Genomic DNA, 17,423 nt, shown 5'->3' on the forward strand with positions numbered 1-17,423 from the left:
ACAAAGAACAATGCGACAGGAAATCGAAAATAAACAACTCTCTATCTCTCTCCCTACCTATATATATATATATTCATTACTTCAAAAGCAATATAGACACATAATTGCTACATAAATAATGATAAGTTGATTCTTAAAATATGCAAAACTAGAAGAGTTGCATTGGAAGATAACCCAAAAAATGGGTCACTGAAATAGAAAAACATTTCATTTTTCTTTCTCATTTGGTGTAGGTTTTGTTAATACCATTTTTTTTTTTAAATGCATTTATGTGCATTAATGAAGTTTTTTGAAATTAAATTTAGGAAGATTACGTCAATTTTTTTTAAAAATCAAATCACATTACTATTTAGCATGGTTGGAAATCAAGGATTTTTGGGCATTTGTGGGTACAATATTCGACATGTATCTGGGTTGTATCGAATACATGTCCGTTTCAGAAACGGGAACGGATACGGGGAAACGCGTTCCCGGGGAGGGACAAAGGAGTTTCCGGCAACTCAGAATAAAAAATAAACAACGCAAAAAATCTAAATCAAGAGATCAAGAGAAGAAGGGAAAACAGAGAGCACTAAGAGCCCACCCTGAGACAAGCCAAGAGGAAGTGGCGAAAGAAGAAGGGAGAGCACCTAAAGGAAGAGGGAGAGCACCTAAAGGAAGACCAGGCTAAGGAAAGACGAAGACACTAACAAAGAGGGCCTCTCAAAGTATCAAGCACGGGATGCCAAGAGGGATTGAGGCTCCACCCATCGTCACGATTAAGATTGGTCGGGTGATTATTGATGACAATGGCCTCCTTAAGTTTCCTTTTGAAGAAGTTTTCCTCCTTAAAAAGAATTTGAGTGTCCTCTAAGCAGATATGATTCTTGGTGGCCGAGGAGTGCTCTACTAGGGCTGATTTTTTAACACGTTCGTGTTTGATATCAGCACCATGCTCCTTGATTCTAGTGTTAAAAGAACGACCCATCTCCCCTATATATGGGGTGCCACAAGAGCACACGACCTTATAAACCCCTGATTCAGAGAAGATATCCCTGGGGTCTTTGAGAGGGGGGATACACTTATTCAAGGTCATACAAGGCTTGAACGTGCAACGAAGACCTTTCTTGAGAAGAATTTTAGCAATCTTGTGGGAAATTCCTTCCACAAAAGGAAGAGACACTCTTGAGATCACCGAAGGTTGAGAGGAACTAGGATTGGCTGTGGAATGGAACTAAGATTTGACAAGGTGGAAAGCTTTAGCAATTTGCTTATCCGTGTACCCATTCCACCTAAAGACTTGGAAAGCTTTAGCAATTTGATGTAACCTTCCCAAATGATAGAACAGAACCTTACATGACTGATGTAACATTCCAGAACGCTAGAACAGCACCTTATATAACTGATATAACCTTCTAAAGGCCGGTGCAGCACCTTTAATACTGATGAACCTTCCAGAATGCTGGAACAGCACCTTATATGACTGGAATAACCTTCTAATGACTGGTACAGCACCTAATATGACTGATGTAACCTTCCCAAATGCTGGAACAACACCTTATATGACTGATATATCCTTCTGATCATAGTTTATAAACTCGTGGACTCGCCACGGACTCACGAGTCCAGTGGCGCCATGAGTCAACTTGCCACGGACTCGCGAGGCGAGTCCTAGCGAGTCTTTCTAATTGACTCGCACGAGTCTTTCGCTTGGACTCGCTAGTCTTTTGACTAGACTCGTGCAACCCAGAAAACATGCCAAAACATTATCTAAATCTTTTTTTTTCAAGTCAGTCTCATTCTCTTCATCAGAATATATACTTGAAACAATGTTAAGTATAAGAAAGAAATATACTTTAAGTTAAATTTCATGTATATATTGGCAGGATGTTTGAGAGTGGTTTCGGATCTCTAGGAATTATAATGCAAATTATAGGTTTTAGATCTTTTAAATTTTCAGACCTAGTCAAACTTAAGTAATCAGTAGGCTACTATTAGCATTCTCTTGCCCTCTCTATCTCACTCACTTTATCTGCCCCGACTTTTAGACCTATCTATCTCCCTATCACTCTTCCTCTATCCCCTCTCTCTACCACTCTCTATCTCAGTCTCTCCTCTCTCCCCCAAGATCTAGACCTATCATTATATGTAATTTTGTAAACATTTATAAACTTATGCCACTATTATACATTTTAAAGTTTGAAACTATGAGTATGAATGATGAAATTTCAAATATTGAGTGTTTGGAGATCATATGACAGGTGTAATGTTTTAATTATGGCTCTTATGTTCTCTAAATGCATTAATTTCTTTACGTTTTTTTGTAAAACTAAGGTTTTTTTTTTTTGCCGAGTCTTTCACAAGTCCAAGTCCAAGTCCAATTTTTTGGTTTGCCGAGTCCATGGCGAGCCCGGGTTTTAAAATTTTGCTTCTGATGACTAGAACAACACCTTAATGATTGATCCAATGCCGAAAATGATTGTTGGTGGCTGGGAATGATGTAAACCAGCGATTATATAACTGATCTCAAGGCCGGCATTCGCTGATCTTACTCCTCCAAAGGTAGCGCTTCACTAGGGTTGACTGGAAATATCATAAACAACTCAGATCTAGCACTTATTGATGCACACAGAAGTTCTGAAAACCAACAGAAGCCCTGAAATATGATGGGCAGCACTATAGTGCCACCATAGTAGCAAAATATAACACTCCAACACATGAAATCTTCAAAAATCACAGTAGCGACATTGTAGCAGTAACATGCAAATTAAAACATGTTTTCAAATCAGCCCAATTGTGATCTCCAAATGGAATCACCCAAATTGAGAAACAAGGGCTTTTTGTTCAATCCCAAATGTTGAAATCCAAGAGGGCTTCAGTCTTCTCAACCCTGAACAAGCCAAAGGATATTGTACTTGGATGCACTATAAATTGAATATACTCAAATATGAAAAATGATGCAAAAAAGATTAAGTTGAATGATCATGAATGAGGAGAAGTGCTGCTCCTATAATTGCCTGTTTTGAGCCCACCATATATTTTATTTTATTTTTATTTTTTTTATTTTCCCTCCAAGTATTAGAAATACTTTTTCTATTAGAGTGTTTAAAAAAGTAATATTATTTAAGTTGCCCCAAAATTAGAAGTGACCAGACCCAACTAAGAAAAAGTATTATTAATTATTTTAATCAAAAAAAGGGGGCATAATAATGCTATTCTGCTACATTAACTGGTAACATTTCATTTTCATCTTTGCTCGTTGTTACCTCTCTTGGGTTCCTTCAAACAATGTTGTAGGTGCTTTCATTGGCTATCTATTGTGTCAAAAAATGGTCTAATTGACATAGCCCAGCTTCATTGTCTTCACAAGTTCTTTATGTTTCAAGTTAATCTTTCCCATTTCATGGTATTCTCTCCTAATTCCTACTTCTAGGTGGCTGGTTGTGCCCTCTCCTTTTTCCTATGTATCTCTAGATATCTTGAACTTTCAGCTTCCTCTAATACAAGTAAAAAAGATGGTACCATTCCTAAACCATTTACTTAAAAGGAGTCAAAAGTCTCTAGTCTCACTTCTAAATGTCCACACACTTAAACCCTTAAGACCTGTGGCAGACCTAGCTTAATCCTATCCATTAGCTTTCCAACTAGATAATCAACTGCCATGAAACCTGATCAATGAGTAGCAGTAACATTCTTAAGAATGAGGAATCTTTGAGTTTAGTTAAAAAAGTTAGAAGTCATGTGGGTTCAACTATTCCCTCGGTCCCTGTTCCTAATCTGGAAGAACCAAGCAGTGCTGAAGCTAGACACTCCTATAACAATATTTAAGCCATCAATGAGTCTAACGAGGCCTGGATCACAGGATCTCTCTGTGCTATTTAGCTTATTTTGCAGGAATCAATCCTGTTGCACAGGCTATAGTTGTTATTGAGGATCATTTCACCTCCTACATGTTTAAAGGTAACTCCCCTGTCCCGGCCAATCCCACTCCAGCAAGTTTGGATGACCTTTCCCATGGCTCCTCCCCAGAACCTTTAGAACATCAAACAATAGGTTGAAAACTTGAAGTTGAGTTATGCATTGAAAAAAAATTAAAAAGGTTATACACCTAACCTACTGACGTGGGAGAAACTTTTAAATTGGGTTCCAAGAACCTATTCTCCTTAAGAAGGCACCTGATTGTCATGATTTTGAGAAGGGTTGTCTTTCACCAGTGGACAGATTTTCAGAACCCTCTATGATGTCAGCAATCATGGGTCATATATGTTTGGAAGAGACCAGACAATCTCCATTTCCATCTTTTCACTAACCCCTTAATGTAGCATCTTGTACAAGACCAAGGGCCCTGGCTGCAGGCAATGGTTAGTGAGAAGCAACATGTGGACATCAAGGGCCAATCTCATACCCTGGGTTTCACCATGGAGCCAAAAGATATAAAGTATGCATAGCCATTTTCTTGTTTATAAGTTTTTGTCTCAATGTTTCTACTGGGAGAGGTTATGACTTCAAACTCCCATGTAATAACTGGTCTATGATTTGAGATACCAGTTCATTGTTGTGGTGCTTTAGTTTTGTGTTTTGCATTTACAGTTAGTGCAACCACACCAAATACAATATCAACTATTACTTTTTGTGGATTCTAGTGGATGGCCAACAGGTGGAATCCCATCACCAGCTACCTGGATTATCGGATGACTTTGTGCAATTATTTCCCTGCATATATGGAAATCATTTAAATTAGAATGGTTGGTACATAACCCCACATTGTAACTTTTTTCTGTTTCCTGTGTTACTATAGAGCTTGTCACCTTTTTCAAAAGAAACAATTAATCTTTTCGAACTAAACATTCCAGAAATATTCTCTGTTCTATTATTCTTCTGAATTTTTACTATAATACACAACCAATGTTTTCTCAACATCTTCAACTTATTCAATATCCAAGTGAGTAAAAATGACTAAACCATTCCTGTCAATCTTCACTCAGCTATGCTGAAATGAGACAGACACAGCGATTGAATTTCACTTCACATTTTCTGCTCTTCCAGTGTTATGCATAGTAAATATCTCTTCATATATTACAATCTCCAGTGAAATGTGGTGCTATTGACACTAAAATATTAACACCAATCTTCATAAAAGCTGAAATATGCAAGTAATTTTCTCATAAGTTTAAGAAATTTCTAGAAAGAGAACATCCTAGGAAAACAAAATAAAGGAATGAAGGCACTAAAAACAAAATGAAGCAATGCGATACCAACAAAAGTGGTTAAGAAACCAGCACAAATAGCCACATGGGAGGAACAAAATCCACAAAGAGCAAGGGCTGAAGACAGGAAGGACAGAATCCAAATTTCATCAAATATCTCTGTCAGGGCCCAGAAGGGAAATCAGTAGCGTCATTGTTGACCACTGTGAAAGGACTGATACATGATTACAATCAAAATTTGATTATACAAAATTGAATAGTTTTGGAGACAACGTGTTAGGGAACCTAATGACAATGTGTAAATGGTTCAAAAGAACAAATGGAACTACGGAAATGTGGAAACAAAACCTACCTCCAACCATGATTCTCTCAGTCAGATTATAATCAATGGACATTGCAGAGCTAAGGATCCTACAAGATTAACATGATGCAATGATCATAAGATGATGTAATGACCACTGGTCATAAACTGTCACTACTACAGACCCTTAAAAACCACTCGCCAATCACCTATGCTCTGAACTATTTCACCAGACTGGAGATTCCATGAATTTACTCAGCAACTACACATGTCAATCAGGAATTTAACCAGCAACAAAACATTTTAGTCCATTCTCAAAATCCTGTCAGTTTACTGCATATTTCCTCATATTTTCACACTTATTAATAGGGATCAGCTTCTTTTTTCGCAATCCAATTAAGATACCAATATCTCTCAAACCTGTCTGAAAACCTAAACAATTTTTGATAACCTTACACAATTTTTCAAGCTTCTCAAAAAGACAACTAAAATGATACTTTTAAGGATACTAATAATTACATATTTCAAACAGATGTCATCCTCTAACAATTTCACTGAGCTCAGGTTTACACAAATCTATTCTGAAACTGCATTTTTTAGTTCACATTTAAATGCATGTTAGTTTAATTTCTTACCAAATCACTCGTCATATTTGCACTAATGAATTCTCAATAGACATAAACTTTACTAAATCTTTCTTCATCATTTCAAAGCTTTAGATTTTAAGCAGGGTTAATCTCATGAACATCTTCAAATTATGTGATTTCCAGCAAATAAAAAATTTAGTGATGCTTGAAACATTCCCAAAAATCAGCTTACCAGGCAATATGTCAAAGAATTTAATGATCAAGATTTCAAAAGAAAATGCAGGCTGATGATTGACAAAATTCAAAGGGATCCAGTCAAATGGGATGATTTCAAGTGATTAAAGCCCATGCAGGCTTTCAAACTAGAAGCCCAAGATAAAGTGTAAAACTAAGCTAAATACTGAAGCCAACACCCAAGGTGCAGTGTACCCCAATGGGCTATGTCAGGTGCAAGTCACGGGTTTACCTCGTTCCTGTCATCTAGGCCAAGGTCATCTCAAAAGGGGGAATTTACCAAATCTAATGGGAACTCACTGAATTATGTTCATCACTAGAATGTAGAACCATTCCTCAACCCAATGTTCACTAATCAGAAGGTGCCCCAACTTCAAACCCTTTAAGACTAATCTCTAATAATAGAGAATATGCTTAAGACTTGTAATGTCCCCATTTTCAGGTTCTCTTACTTTGCAGTTGACTCTGACCTTCTGTGTGTGTCAGCCTTATCGTAGTGGTTAACGTTACCTATGAGCTTAGATGATCTAGAGGACTCTGAAGACACTTTCTGGAGTTATTTCTAGTTTTTGTTGTGTTCTCCAAGATTCCTGGAGAGAATGTCTATTTATAGTAAGTCACCCAATCAGGTCCGATTATCGTCATTCATTATTGGTATCACTCGTGTAGTCAATTTTCAATTCCAATCCTTTTGTACCGTTTCCACAACTCAAATTTAACGTTGACCTATATTTTAATAGATTTTACAAAGGTTGCTATTTAAATTAAAATAATTTAACAAGCACCTTAGTATAATAGCTCGCCATAATGAGAATTGAAAGTTTTAAATGTTGAACATAACCAAGTGACTAAAGTGCACGAAATAATAAAATATTTAACTAAATCACTTTTGAAGTAATAAAGATTATTGATTTATAAAGTGATTTTAAATTGTGAACTCTGGAAAGTTCTCAGGATGGTTATAAAAGAAGGCTGGGGATCTCATTTGAGAGATACAAAAGATTCAGAAAATTGTTTTCTTCTCTTAAAAGATTTAGAGATTTGTGCATGTGGCCAAACTTTTGCTAGTGGGACAAAAACCTTAATGGTTTCTTGGAGCTGAGGATGAAAACCTTGTGTCTTCACCATAGCATAGGGATCAACAAGATGCTGAAAAGTTTGAACGTAAACGAAAACCCTCATTCTTGATACAGCTTCAAAGGTGAATCCAGACAAGGTTTGCATTTGTGCAAAAAGAGGTTTTCGGGTTTGCTTTAAAATTCATCAATTGAAGTGACTGAAATTTGTGAAGTCTTTGAAAAGGACAAATTTCGAAATTGTTTAGGGTGCAAAACTTCATGGTTGTTTCTTGTTAATTTAAATATTATATTCTAGACATTTTGACTTTTGGAATGCTCTATTATGGATATTATGTGTACACACCTTTGGAGTGAGTAGAAATTTCCTTGCTGGCTAGTCGATTCATTAAGTACACAAGGATGTGTCCCCTACATTTTTGGCCCCTATCCTTGTCCTGAGGATGTTTTGGGGACAAGGGATGCCTTGAGGATGTTCCCAAGGCATCCCCAAAATGTCTCTTTTTTAGAGGATGTCCCCGATTGGAGGGGACGTTTCGGAAATGCCAATGGGATGACTGGCCATCCCAAGGACACATTGGGGACGTCTAAGGGACAGCCAGCCATCCCCTTTTTCTCATTTCTACTTCATCTTTTCAATCATCCCCCCCCCCAAAAAAAACAGGGGCATAGCCCCAACACCCCCTCTATCATTGGGGTTTTCTCACATCTAACACCTTGTGCAGCTTATCATTGCTGCCCTTCAAACTTTTGGGCTGCCGAGTCAAGTCCAAGTTGTCAAACTTTGCTTTTCATCATTATGTTTTACAGTATTTGACATTTGTAGAGCAACCTCGTAGCCTTTGGGCATTTTGGTATATGCAGTACTACTAATTTTCATAAGCACATTGACATGTATTATGAAAGCAATTAAGCATTAATATTAATTTGTTTGACTCGCATGTTACTTTTGATTGATGATTCTATGATGTATATGTCAATACGATTATATTTGCAAATTTATCAATGTTATCAGTTATGATTTTCATATGAATATCTGAAATTTCTCTATATTTCTAAATACATATACATATATATATATAGCCATCCCCTGCCATCCCCAAAAATGACCTAAAAAAATCCCATCCCCAAAACTTGGTGGAACATAGAAGTAATAAGGAGGACAAATAGTTGACTGGTCTTTTGTGTTGTGTAACATTCTTTGCATACTGAAGTCCAACGCTTGTATAGTTAGGTCGACTCATTGCATTGGATTGGCGCAAAGACTGAGAATCCATCTTGGGTGCTAAAACTTGAAGGAGCTGCAGTTATCAGGACAGGATGATACTTGTGCCCTAAGCGTGGAGACTATAAGCAACATTATTTGCAGACTCGTGCACATCAATTGGGTGGTGTGAGACATTGTTTTCATTAGCTGGAAGACTGTTAATATGAAAAATGTGGCCTCTTCTAAAGGGTCAACTCCTTCAGGAAGAGGCATTAACTGCTAAATGTGGTCTTCTATCAGCAACTGGGGGGGTTTTAGAAGGCATAATCTGCATCTGCATGAGTATTATCAGCATTTTTGGAGGGTGTCCCAGCTTTGCAGGGCCATTTCTTATTCCAGGGAGGGTGTTGAACTTCATTGCAGAAGTGAAACCAAGATTGCAAGGTTCGAACCATTCCAGCTGGGACTTAGAAGTCTCTCTTAGTGTCTGGATAGTGAATATTTACTGCTGTTCACATACTAAAACCTGTGATTGTAGCTGAGCGTATTAATCTTGATGTCTGTTGCTGTTCCTAAGTGCTGAGCTAAGAATATTTATATATTGCTCCAGCATTGTAATGGTGATCACTTCAGAATATATCTCAGATCTGTACAATATTATTTCTGTCAAATAAGAGGTCAGATTTTGAATCTTTTTCAGTTCCATTATTTTCTCTGCTCTTACACTTAGTATTTCAGTTTATGCTAGTGGATTCTTGGATCATACTTTGTGCATATTCATATATAAAATTATTACACAAAACCACCAACACACGAAGGTAAACAGAAATCAACAAATGATGTTCATGCAAACAGCTGGACATAATGCTCAGTGGAAAGAAATTGCATAAAATTGTTGCTACAACTGCGGTGGCCTCTTACAAGACTGTTTTAAGTTTTTAACAAACAGAGGATTGCAGGAATCTATTCAGCAAATACATTTTTCAGTTCATGTGAATCTATATTTCAATCCCGGCTCTAATTCGCATTAATTTACTACATCTTTCCTCATACTTGAACTCAATAATCTCAATCACCTAGAGATTTTCTGTTCTCCAGTTCAAAGACCTATATTTCTCAACCTAACAACATAAATTTTGAGATCTTGCACATATTTATTTCACTTCCTGAGAAATACAAAACTAAAATAATCATAAAAAAGCAGAGTCTCAGGCAGCTGCTTGGCTAATCTTTTTAAGCAAGTATTCTTCAAACTTTTGGGGATTTCTTTAAGGGCCACTAATTCCATGAAATTTAATTTGCCCACTTATTTTAATTAATCATAAACCATAGTTGCTCCATGTTTATTGGATAAGATTCCAAATTTGTATTGTGCTAATTCAAAAAAATGCATGGGACCATACTAAAAACTCCATAATTTACTCTAAAGTCATACTCTAAACTATTTCATCAACCTGGGATTTCCAGGAATTTATTCGCTGCCAAAATATTTGAGTGCTCACTGAAATTCGTGTTAATTTACTAAATCTTTGCTTATACTTGCAGCTATCAACAACGATGAGCTGAAAATTTCCCTGAATCCAGTTCAAATGACTCATATCTCATTGATCAACCTGATAAAAAAAAAACACAAATTTAACATCCATGTAAATGATTAATTAATTTTGTGGTAAATACAAAGCTGAAATGTTAGTAAGCCCAGGTTTGCATGAATCTAATCAGCAACTATATGTTTTATAATCTCTAAATTTTTAACTACTTAATTACATTTTTTTATTTTGCCTCATATTTGCATTTATCAACACCAATCAGCAGGAAATTTACCTTAATTCAACTTAAATACATAATTTCTTGACCAAATTGAAGAGAACCAAAAGGCTAATAACCTCACCAACAATTGATTAAATTCCCAAGCGAAAAAAAATGCTCTACTACTAAAGACCCAATTGAAAAAAAACCAAGAAATAATAACCTCAAACAATTAATTAAATTCCCAAACAAAACAAAAAAAGCTCAATGACAACAAATTTCACTCCAAGCTCAGATTCATCTTAACACATTAAATTTATTGCTCATATTTACATTTAGTGATACTGATCAGCTAGAAACCTTTACAAACAGTTGAGATACCTTACTTTCTTGACATAATTGAAAAGGAATCCAAATAATTAAGAGCCTTGTAATAATTAAACTTTTTTGTATGCAGTTCCTTTCCAGATTTCAGCCTTGTCATGATTGACTGAGTTCATAAACTCATCCAATCATTCACGGTCATAAACCTTTCATAAAAAATTCAATGAGTAATCTCTACTAATAAGGTTCTTAGCTTTTTGACCTGAGGGTTATAGGAATGCATTATGATTCAGCCGCTAAAAATATCAGTAAATGCTTTAATTCATGTCAATTACTAAATAATCCCTTTTATTTAAGATAATTAATCTTTACCAGCTAAAAAAATTCCATAGTCCAGTTCAAAAAAAAAATTCCAGTGGTTTTTGGAAATCGCCTTGTCATAATAAATGTCTAGAATTGAATATGAAAATATAAAATATAAAATTTATAGCCTTGAAAGAAACCTTTAACTTGCTCATAAATAAAAATTTGAAATAGTAAATTAGCAATACTTTCCAGGAATCCATTCAACAACTACAAAATTGCTGGAACATATAACTGGATATCAGTGTCATCAATCCTCTTTATTTTACCATATACCTGCATATCTGGTAAAATTAAGAGCATTGGAAACAGAAAGAATCAGATACAAATTCCAAAAGTGAAAAGGTCTAGAAATAATCTCAATTATCTAACAACTCAATCTATGTTAATTTAATAAGTCTTTCTTGTAATTGCACTGACTAATACCAGTCAGCAGTTAAATTTCCATCCTCCATTTTTCCATCAACCAGTTCAAATACCTAAGTTTCTCCACCTCATTGAAAAAACAAAAACATAAATTGGGAAACACTGTAAATAATTAATCAATTAAGCAACTCCATATTTCAGAAAAAGCTCATGTTTATGTTTATACATCAAATCTTTGCTCAAATTTACACTGTTTAAGATGATCAGCTAGAAGCATTTCCAAATCAACCTGAACTACACAAATTCCTGGACCTATTTGTTGAAGAGAAAAACATTAATAACATCATAAATAATTCAGTCCAAGATCAAATTCATGTTTATAAATTAAATCCTGCTTCATAGTTACACTGACTAGTCCTCATTAGATGGAGATATTCCAGAATCTAGTTCAAATTGAAATAACTAACTTTCTCAACCTAAATAAAATAAAATAAAACTGCTAATTGAAATTTTTTTTAAACCATAAAATGTTCAAATTTTCAAACTAATTGAAATAAAGAATTACAAACTGTTCAAACACCTGCCTTTCACAATCTAATTGAAATTTAAAAACCACAATTTTGCCAGCCTTAGAGGAATTAATTTTCTTTATTCAGTGGTGTTTTCCAGATATTCTTATTTTCATCCTCATAATATTAATACATTAAACTTTAAAGCTTTGCTCACATTTACAACTATTTTAATACCGATCAGCTATATATGTTCCCGAATCCAGTTCATTTATCTAACTTTCTCAACCTAATCCAAAATAAACAACCACAAAACTGATATTCTTGTAATAATTAAATTTCTTTAAACTGATCATCTAGAAAATTTTCCAGAGTCCAGTTCAAAAACTTAAGGCTTATTGACCTGGCTGAATTTTTTTGAGCTTGTTAGCCTCACCGACTTTTTTTTTAACAGCAGCGATTGGATGACCTTGTAATTATTATTCACGAATCGATTTAATGTGTCTAAAATCATTTGACCTAATCGAAATTAAAACATAACCACAGATTATTCAAGTACCTATGTTTCCCGGACTGTTAGAAATTTTAAAAGCCACAAATTGGTCAAATATCTAAGTTTCCCGACAGAACAGGAATAAAAATACCACTAATTGTCGAAGTACCGAAGTTCCTCAACCTAATTCAAATCAAAAACCACAAATTTGATAGCCTCGTAAGACCTTTGAACGCAGTTCTTTCCCCCGGGAATTCTTGTTTCCGTCCTCGTAATTATTAGCTAAGTAAACGTAAATACAGACCTGAAATGTTGTTCTCGCAATAAAATAAAAATACCTGGTCGCGGTGGGAGTCGTCCTCGGGAAGGGAAAGCGAGGATGCAACAGAGGCACCAGCCGAGCGAACTGTAGAGGCCACGCTAGTGGCACTCCGCCAGTAGTTCTGTATAACTCTCAAAGAATTGGGGAAAAATCCTCTGCCGTTGCTACTGCTACGATTCGATCCTTGGCCTCCTCGCCCGTGCAATTTATTATCATTGCCGGCGTTCCTCATCCCTCAAAAGAAACCCCTCTCAGCATATACCCCAGGGCTGTTTCTCTTCGGCCCTAGAAACAGCCTTGGAAAATCACGCTCAAAACTTCCCCTCCGCCATACTTAGCCCTCAAGAAAAACTCAAAATAAACCTACACCCCGTAAAATTTTACAGAACCAGTCAATTAATCGCACACGAAAATTACACAAAAAAACAAAGCCGTGCTTATCGGCTTCAATGAGGCATGCTGTACAGAGCGATTAAGGAGCGCCGAGAATCCTATTCTCTCGCTTTTCTGTGTTTGTTAGGTTTTGGATTTTTTTCGAAGCAATCGGATTCGAAACCGAAACCAGGAGAACTTGTTTTCTAATCCGGATCAGATGACAATGATAATAACAATAATTAGCACGCGAAAATAGCGTGCCGTCTGCCCTCTCTGTTTGACAAAATTACTGCTCGTCGTGAGGGTAATTAGTGAATTGGAGTCATTACGTGAAATCGCTTTTTAACCCCGGCTTTTTCTGACGTGGACACATGAAGCTGGGTGTTCGGCAAGAGGTATCTGACGACGTGGCATTTTTTGGTAGGGAAAATTATGAGTCGGGGCAATTTTGTCTGACGTCACTTTATCGGCGACTGGGGCGCCGGTGCGATTGAAACATCAATTGGTCAGAATATATCTCTGCCACGTAGTCGTTGGAGAAAACTCGCACGTGTCAATTAGAAGATTGGTTGGTCTGAGTTTAGTGCTATTTTTGGAGAAGCGCTTTTCGGGACGTCGTTTGTTCTCATAATTTCAGCAGCCTTTCAGGATTGGTCATATGGAGCTAGAGCTCACAAGTATTTTTAGAATGAAAATTTGGTGTTTTGTTTTCTTTTTAATTTATATTATTCATAAAATCATTTTGTTAATCAATGTGGAGTTATAATATCTTAAAAATGGCCATCTAAACTATGGGTCTTTAATCTCGATTACATCACCAAGATCCTAACCAAAGGCAACTAAATCAATCTTGAGCACCTAATTAGTTAATTCTTCAGTCATCAATGACACATGGCGAATAAATCATTTTAAATTAATTAAATGTTTATTTAATTAATTAATCATTCCAAGAAAATCATTTTAATCAATTATCCTATTTATTTAATTAAATATCCTAGCATATTTAATTAATAAATAAATTTGCCATTAAATAATCAAAAAAGAATTAATTTGGAAAAAGGAATTAATTTGAAAAAAGGGAATTAAATTGAGAAAAGAAATCAACTTGAGATATATTTTTTTTCTAATTTGAGATAACTTGAGAAATCTCAGAAAAGCAAGAAAAACAATTAAATTGAATAAATCATTTTCTCTAAATTTAAACTCAAAAAAAATCTCGAGGAAAAGGATTCAGTTGCATTAAAATGGCTTTTTCTAATAAAACAAATCTTGAGCAAATAAAAGAAATGTGCATGGAATTAACTGATTTTTATCTCAAATGCATGAAATTAATTGATTTTATCTCCAATGCAAACTCAAACATATAATCCAAATGCATTAAATCAAGCTTTATTGAATTTATCTCAAGATCAACTCAATGTTATCTCCTTTGAAACTGAATCAAAGCACCCAATCATTTCAATTCACATGGATTGTGCTTTCTCGAGTAATCTCAACCACTCATCATTAATCAATCTTTGAATGTTGGTCTCTCTTTGGATTCTCTATAAATTCAGGCTTTCATCTCTCAATCAAGACACCCTGGAGATTTATTGTTATTATGTTGTTTTTGCTCTAGAGTCATTGAGAATATTGTGTATTGAGATTATTGCATCTTAGCTTTCTTGCATATTAGTTTAATCATGTTAGCTTGATTAGAACCATATAGCTTGATGATCATTGCTTGCATCCATCTAGCTTAATTTGCTTAATCTTGCATCCATTTAGCTTAATTGTGTGCTCATATAGATTAAATCCTTCATCTTGGTGTAGCCTAGTCACTGGTATTGCTTAGATAAATCCGACAACAAGTCTATACTCGCATCTTTTAGGAGGCAATAGGTCGATTTGTAATGCAATGACTTATTGAAGTGTTTGTGTCTTATAGCTTACATGATTACCACTTTTCACACACATAGGAGCATGAGTCTACATTTGTATTTATTTAAATAGTGAAGGTCAAGGATTTGGGGTATCCATCCTATGATGCATGATTATCATCACATTCCTTATAATCAATGAACATATCATCACTCTCACCAATCGTGTTCAATTAATTGAGTTGCAACCTTGCTATACAGTTTTATAAAAATATGAATAGGTGTGTGAAAATTGGTAATACGAAGCTAGAGCTCACAAGTATTTTTAGAATGAAATTTTGGTATATTTAGGAGTCTATATTGTACTTCTTTTAGTGAAGGTCAAGGATTTAGGGTATCCATCGTGTCAAAGTTGTATGATGCATGATTGTTGTCTCATCCCTTATAATCAAGAAATATATCATCACTATCACCAATCATGCTCAACTAATTGAGCTACAACCTTTGAGTCTAGTTTAAAAAAACTATATGAATAGTACGTCAGAATTATATTAATTAGAAAACAAAATACATGTATTCACAAAAAAAAGGTGGGTGGATACAAGATCATACTTCAAGAGTCATACGATCACAGCTTGGATGAAAACACATCAATAGAAAAAGTTGCTAAGCAGCAAGAGCAATAGTAGTTCCAAGAGGCAAAGAATCCTAGTCACTCAACTTGCCCCATACATCAACGAGGTATAGATGACATTATAACTTCACTAAAAAGTTTCTTTTAAAAATGTGTAGAATGCTTTTTATGGATGTGAAAGATAGAGAGAGAAAATATATAAATTGAGAGCAAATATATCAAAACTTGACATAGTCAACTTTCAAGGTATGCATGTTATATTTGGTTGGTTTATTATTTTGTAGCCACATGTTATATAAATGCATTTATGTTTCGTTTAACCAATTAGGCCATGGAACATTGTATTATCCCTTGCTTGAATGAAATCCATTGTGAGCATGTAAAGTGTATTTGACATAAAGGTAATATTAATGCATGTCATAAATCTATGACCCGACAAAAGTTATCACAATCAGACTATGGGGTTTTAACACCCAAGATAAGTTGTGCATTGTCTTATTTCATTTTTTCTTATAAATGACACTTGTATCATCCATTTTATTGTGGTCAATTTTTTTATTACTACCACACAATTTCATTAAGCATCAATTGATACATAAATTGTAGGGTGTACCACTCACCCATTGGGTCAAGAAAATACAATTATGACAAGTCACCAAATCTCATAATTTTATAAATACAAGTCCATAAAGCCAACAAGGAGGACATAGAGAGTTAGAAAAGGTGGTGCCCACAGACTCATTGAGAGGTAACCAGTCACCCTCACATTGTAAGAAGACCAAGTTTAAGTTCCTAGAGACCAACAATTACCTATTGACACACAAATGTAGCAAATGTCCATAGCTTGAGGCTTATTAAGCTCATGGCTTGATTGAATGGTAGTGACAACACACCTTGAAACCAACAAATGAGGATAAAGTGCTTACTAGTTAATAAGCTTATTTCACAACACAAGGGCTCCCATCACAATTCACAAAGCCTTGAGCATTAAATATAAGATCAAATAAATGCATGTAAACTCAAGTCAAAATGACCTTGAATATTTATACCCAAGGCTCGAAGAGTGCAATAGAAATAAAGAACACAACTCCAATAGCAAGTTCAATTTTATTTTTACAATATCAATAGGGAACCTTTGCCATGACTAAAAATAAAACAATTAATGTGCAAATTGTGATCATAAAATTTAAGAAAATACCAAAGCATATGCAAACAAAAAGCATCCTAACACAAGCCTAATATATAGATATGAAATCCTAAACCAACCAAGACACCCATGAGCAAATAATTCAAGTTGAATTTTACAGTTCTACTCATAATTTTTTGTTTGTAGTCCAAATATCAGATAATGGGAGTGCTCATAGCTTAAAACTTCCTACAATTCATTATGTATTGCCTGTCCATTTAAAAAAAAATTAAGAATGTGCTATTAGATTAGGGTGAAACTTCAAAGTTGTGTCCAACTTTAGGCCAACTTATCAACACAGGTAAATTTAAGTATTTTTTCTTGAAATTATTTTAGGACTCAAAATACATGTTATAGTTGGATTCAAAAAAACTAAATTAAATTTGGATTGCAACTTTTCTACTTAGAAGTGTCCATTAGATACATGTGTAGCATTACTTTGGTGCTAATTTAAAAAAGAAAAGAAAACACTTAATGTTCTCACAACTCATATTCATATAAATTATATTTAAAAAAATCTAAAAATAGCGTTTAGTAAATCTGTAAGTGTAGTTTTAAAAAATGTAAACATTTTAATTAATGTTTTATATTTTCTTGGTTATTTTTACTAAAAGTAGGTTACTAGCATTGAAATATAAGGTTGCTTATCTTA

General features: G+C 34.9%; 1 protein-coding gene across 3 annotated transcripts in view; it reads right to left on the minus strand.

Moving 5' to 3' along the window:
* Positions 1–13,377, minus strand: part of LOC131068048 (autophagy-related protein 18h) — a 31,483-nt gene extending 18,106 nt beyond the window's left edge. Inside the window, exons 1-2 of one of the 3 annotated variants that reach the window (XM_058003257.2) lie at positions 12,734–12,863; positions 10,046–10,204 (exon numbers count right to left, since the gene is read on the minus strand). In XM_058003257.2, the coding sequence (XP_057859240.1) occupies positions 10,046–10,189 (144 nt within the window). In that variant the 5' untranslated portion in view covers positions 10,190–10,204; positions 12,734–12,863. Of the gene's footprint in view, positions 1–10,045; positions 10,205–12,733 lie in introns of all 3 variants that reach the window. The other 2 variants (XM_058003256.2, XM_058003258.2) reach the window with 2 other exon arrangements.
* Positions 13,378–17,423: the final 4,046 nt, after the last annotated feature.

The sequence above is a fragment of the Cryptomeria japonica genome, chromosome 6 (assembly GCF_030272615.1).
Source record: "Cryptomeria japonica chromosome 6, Sugi_1.0, whole genome shotgun sequence".
Classification (NCBI taxonomy): domain Eukaryota; kingdom Viridiplantae; phylum Streptophyta; class Pinopsida; order Cupressales; family Cupressaceae; genus Cryptomeria; species Cryptomeria japonica.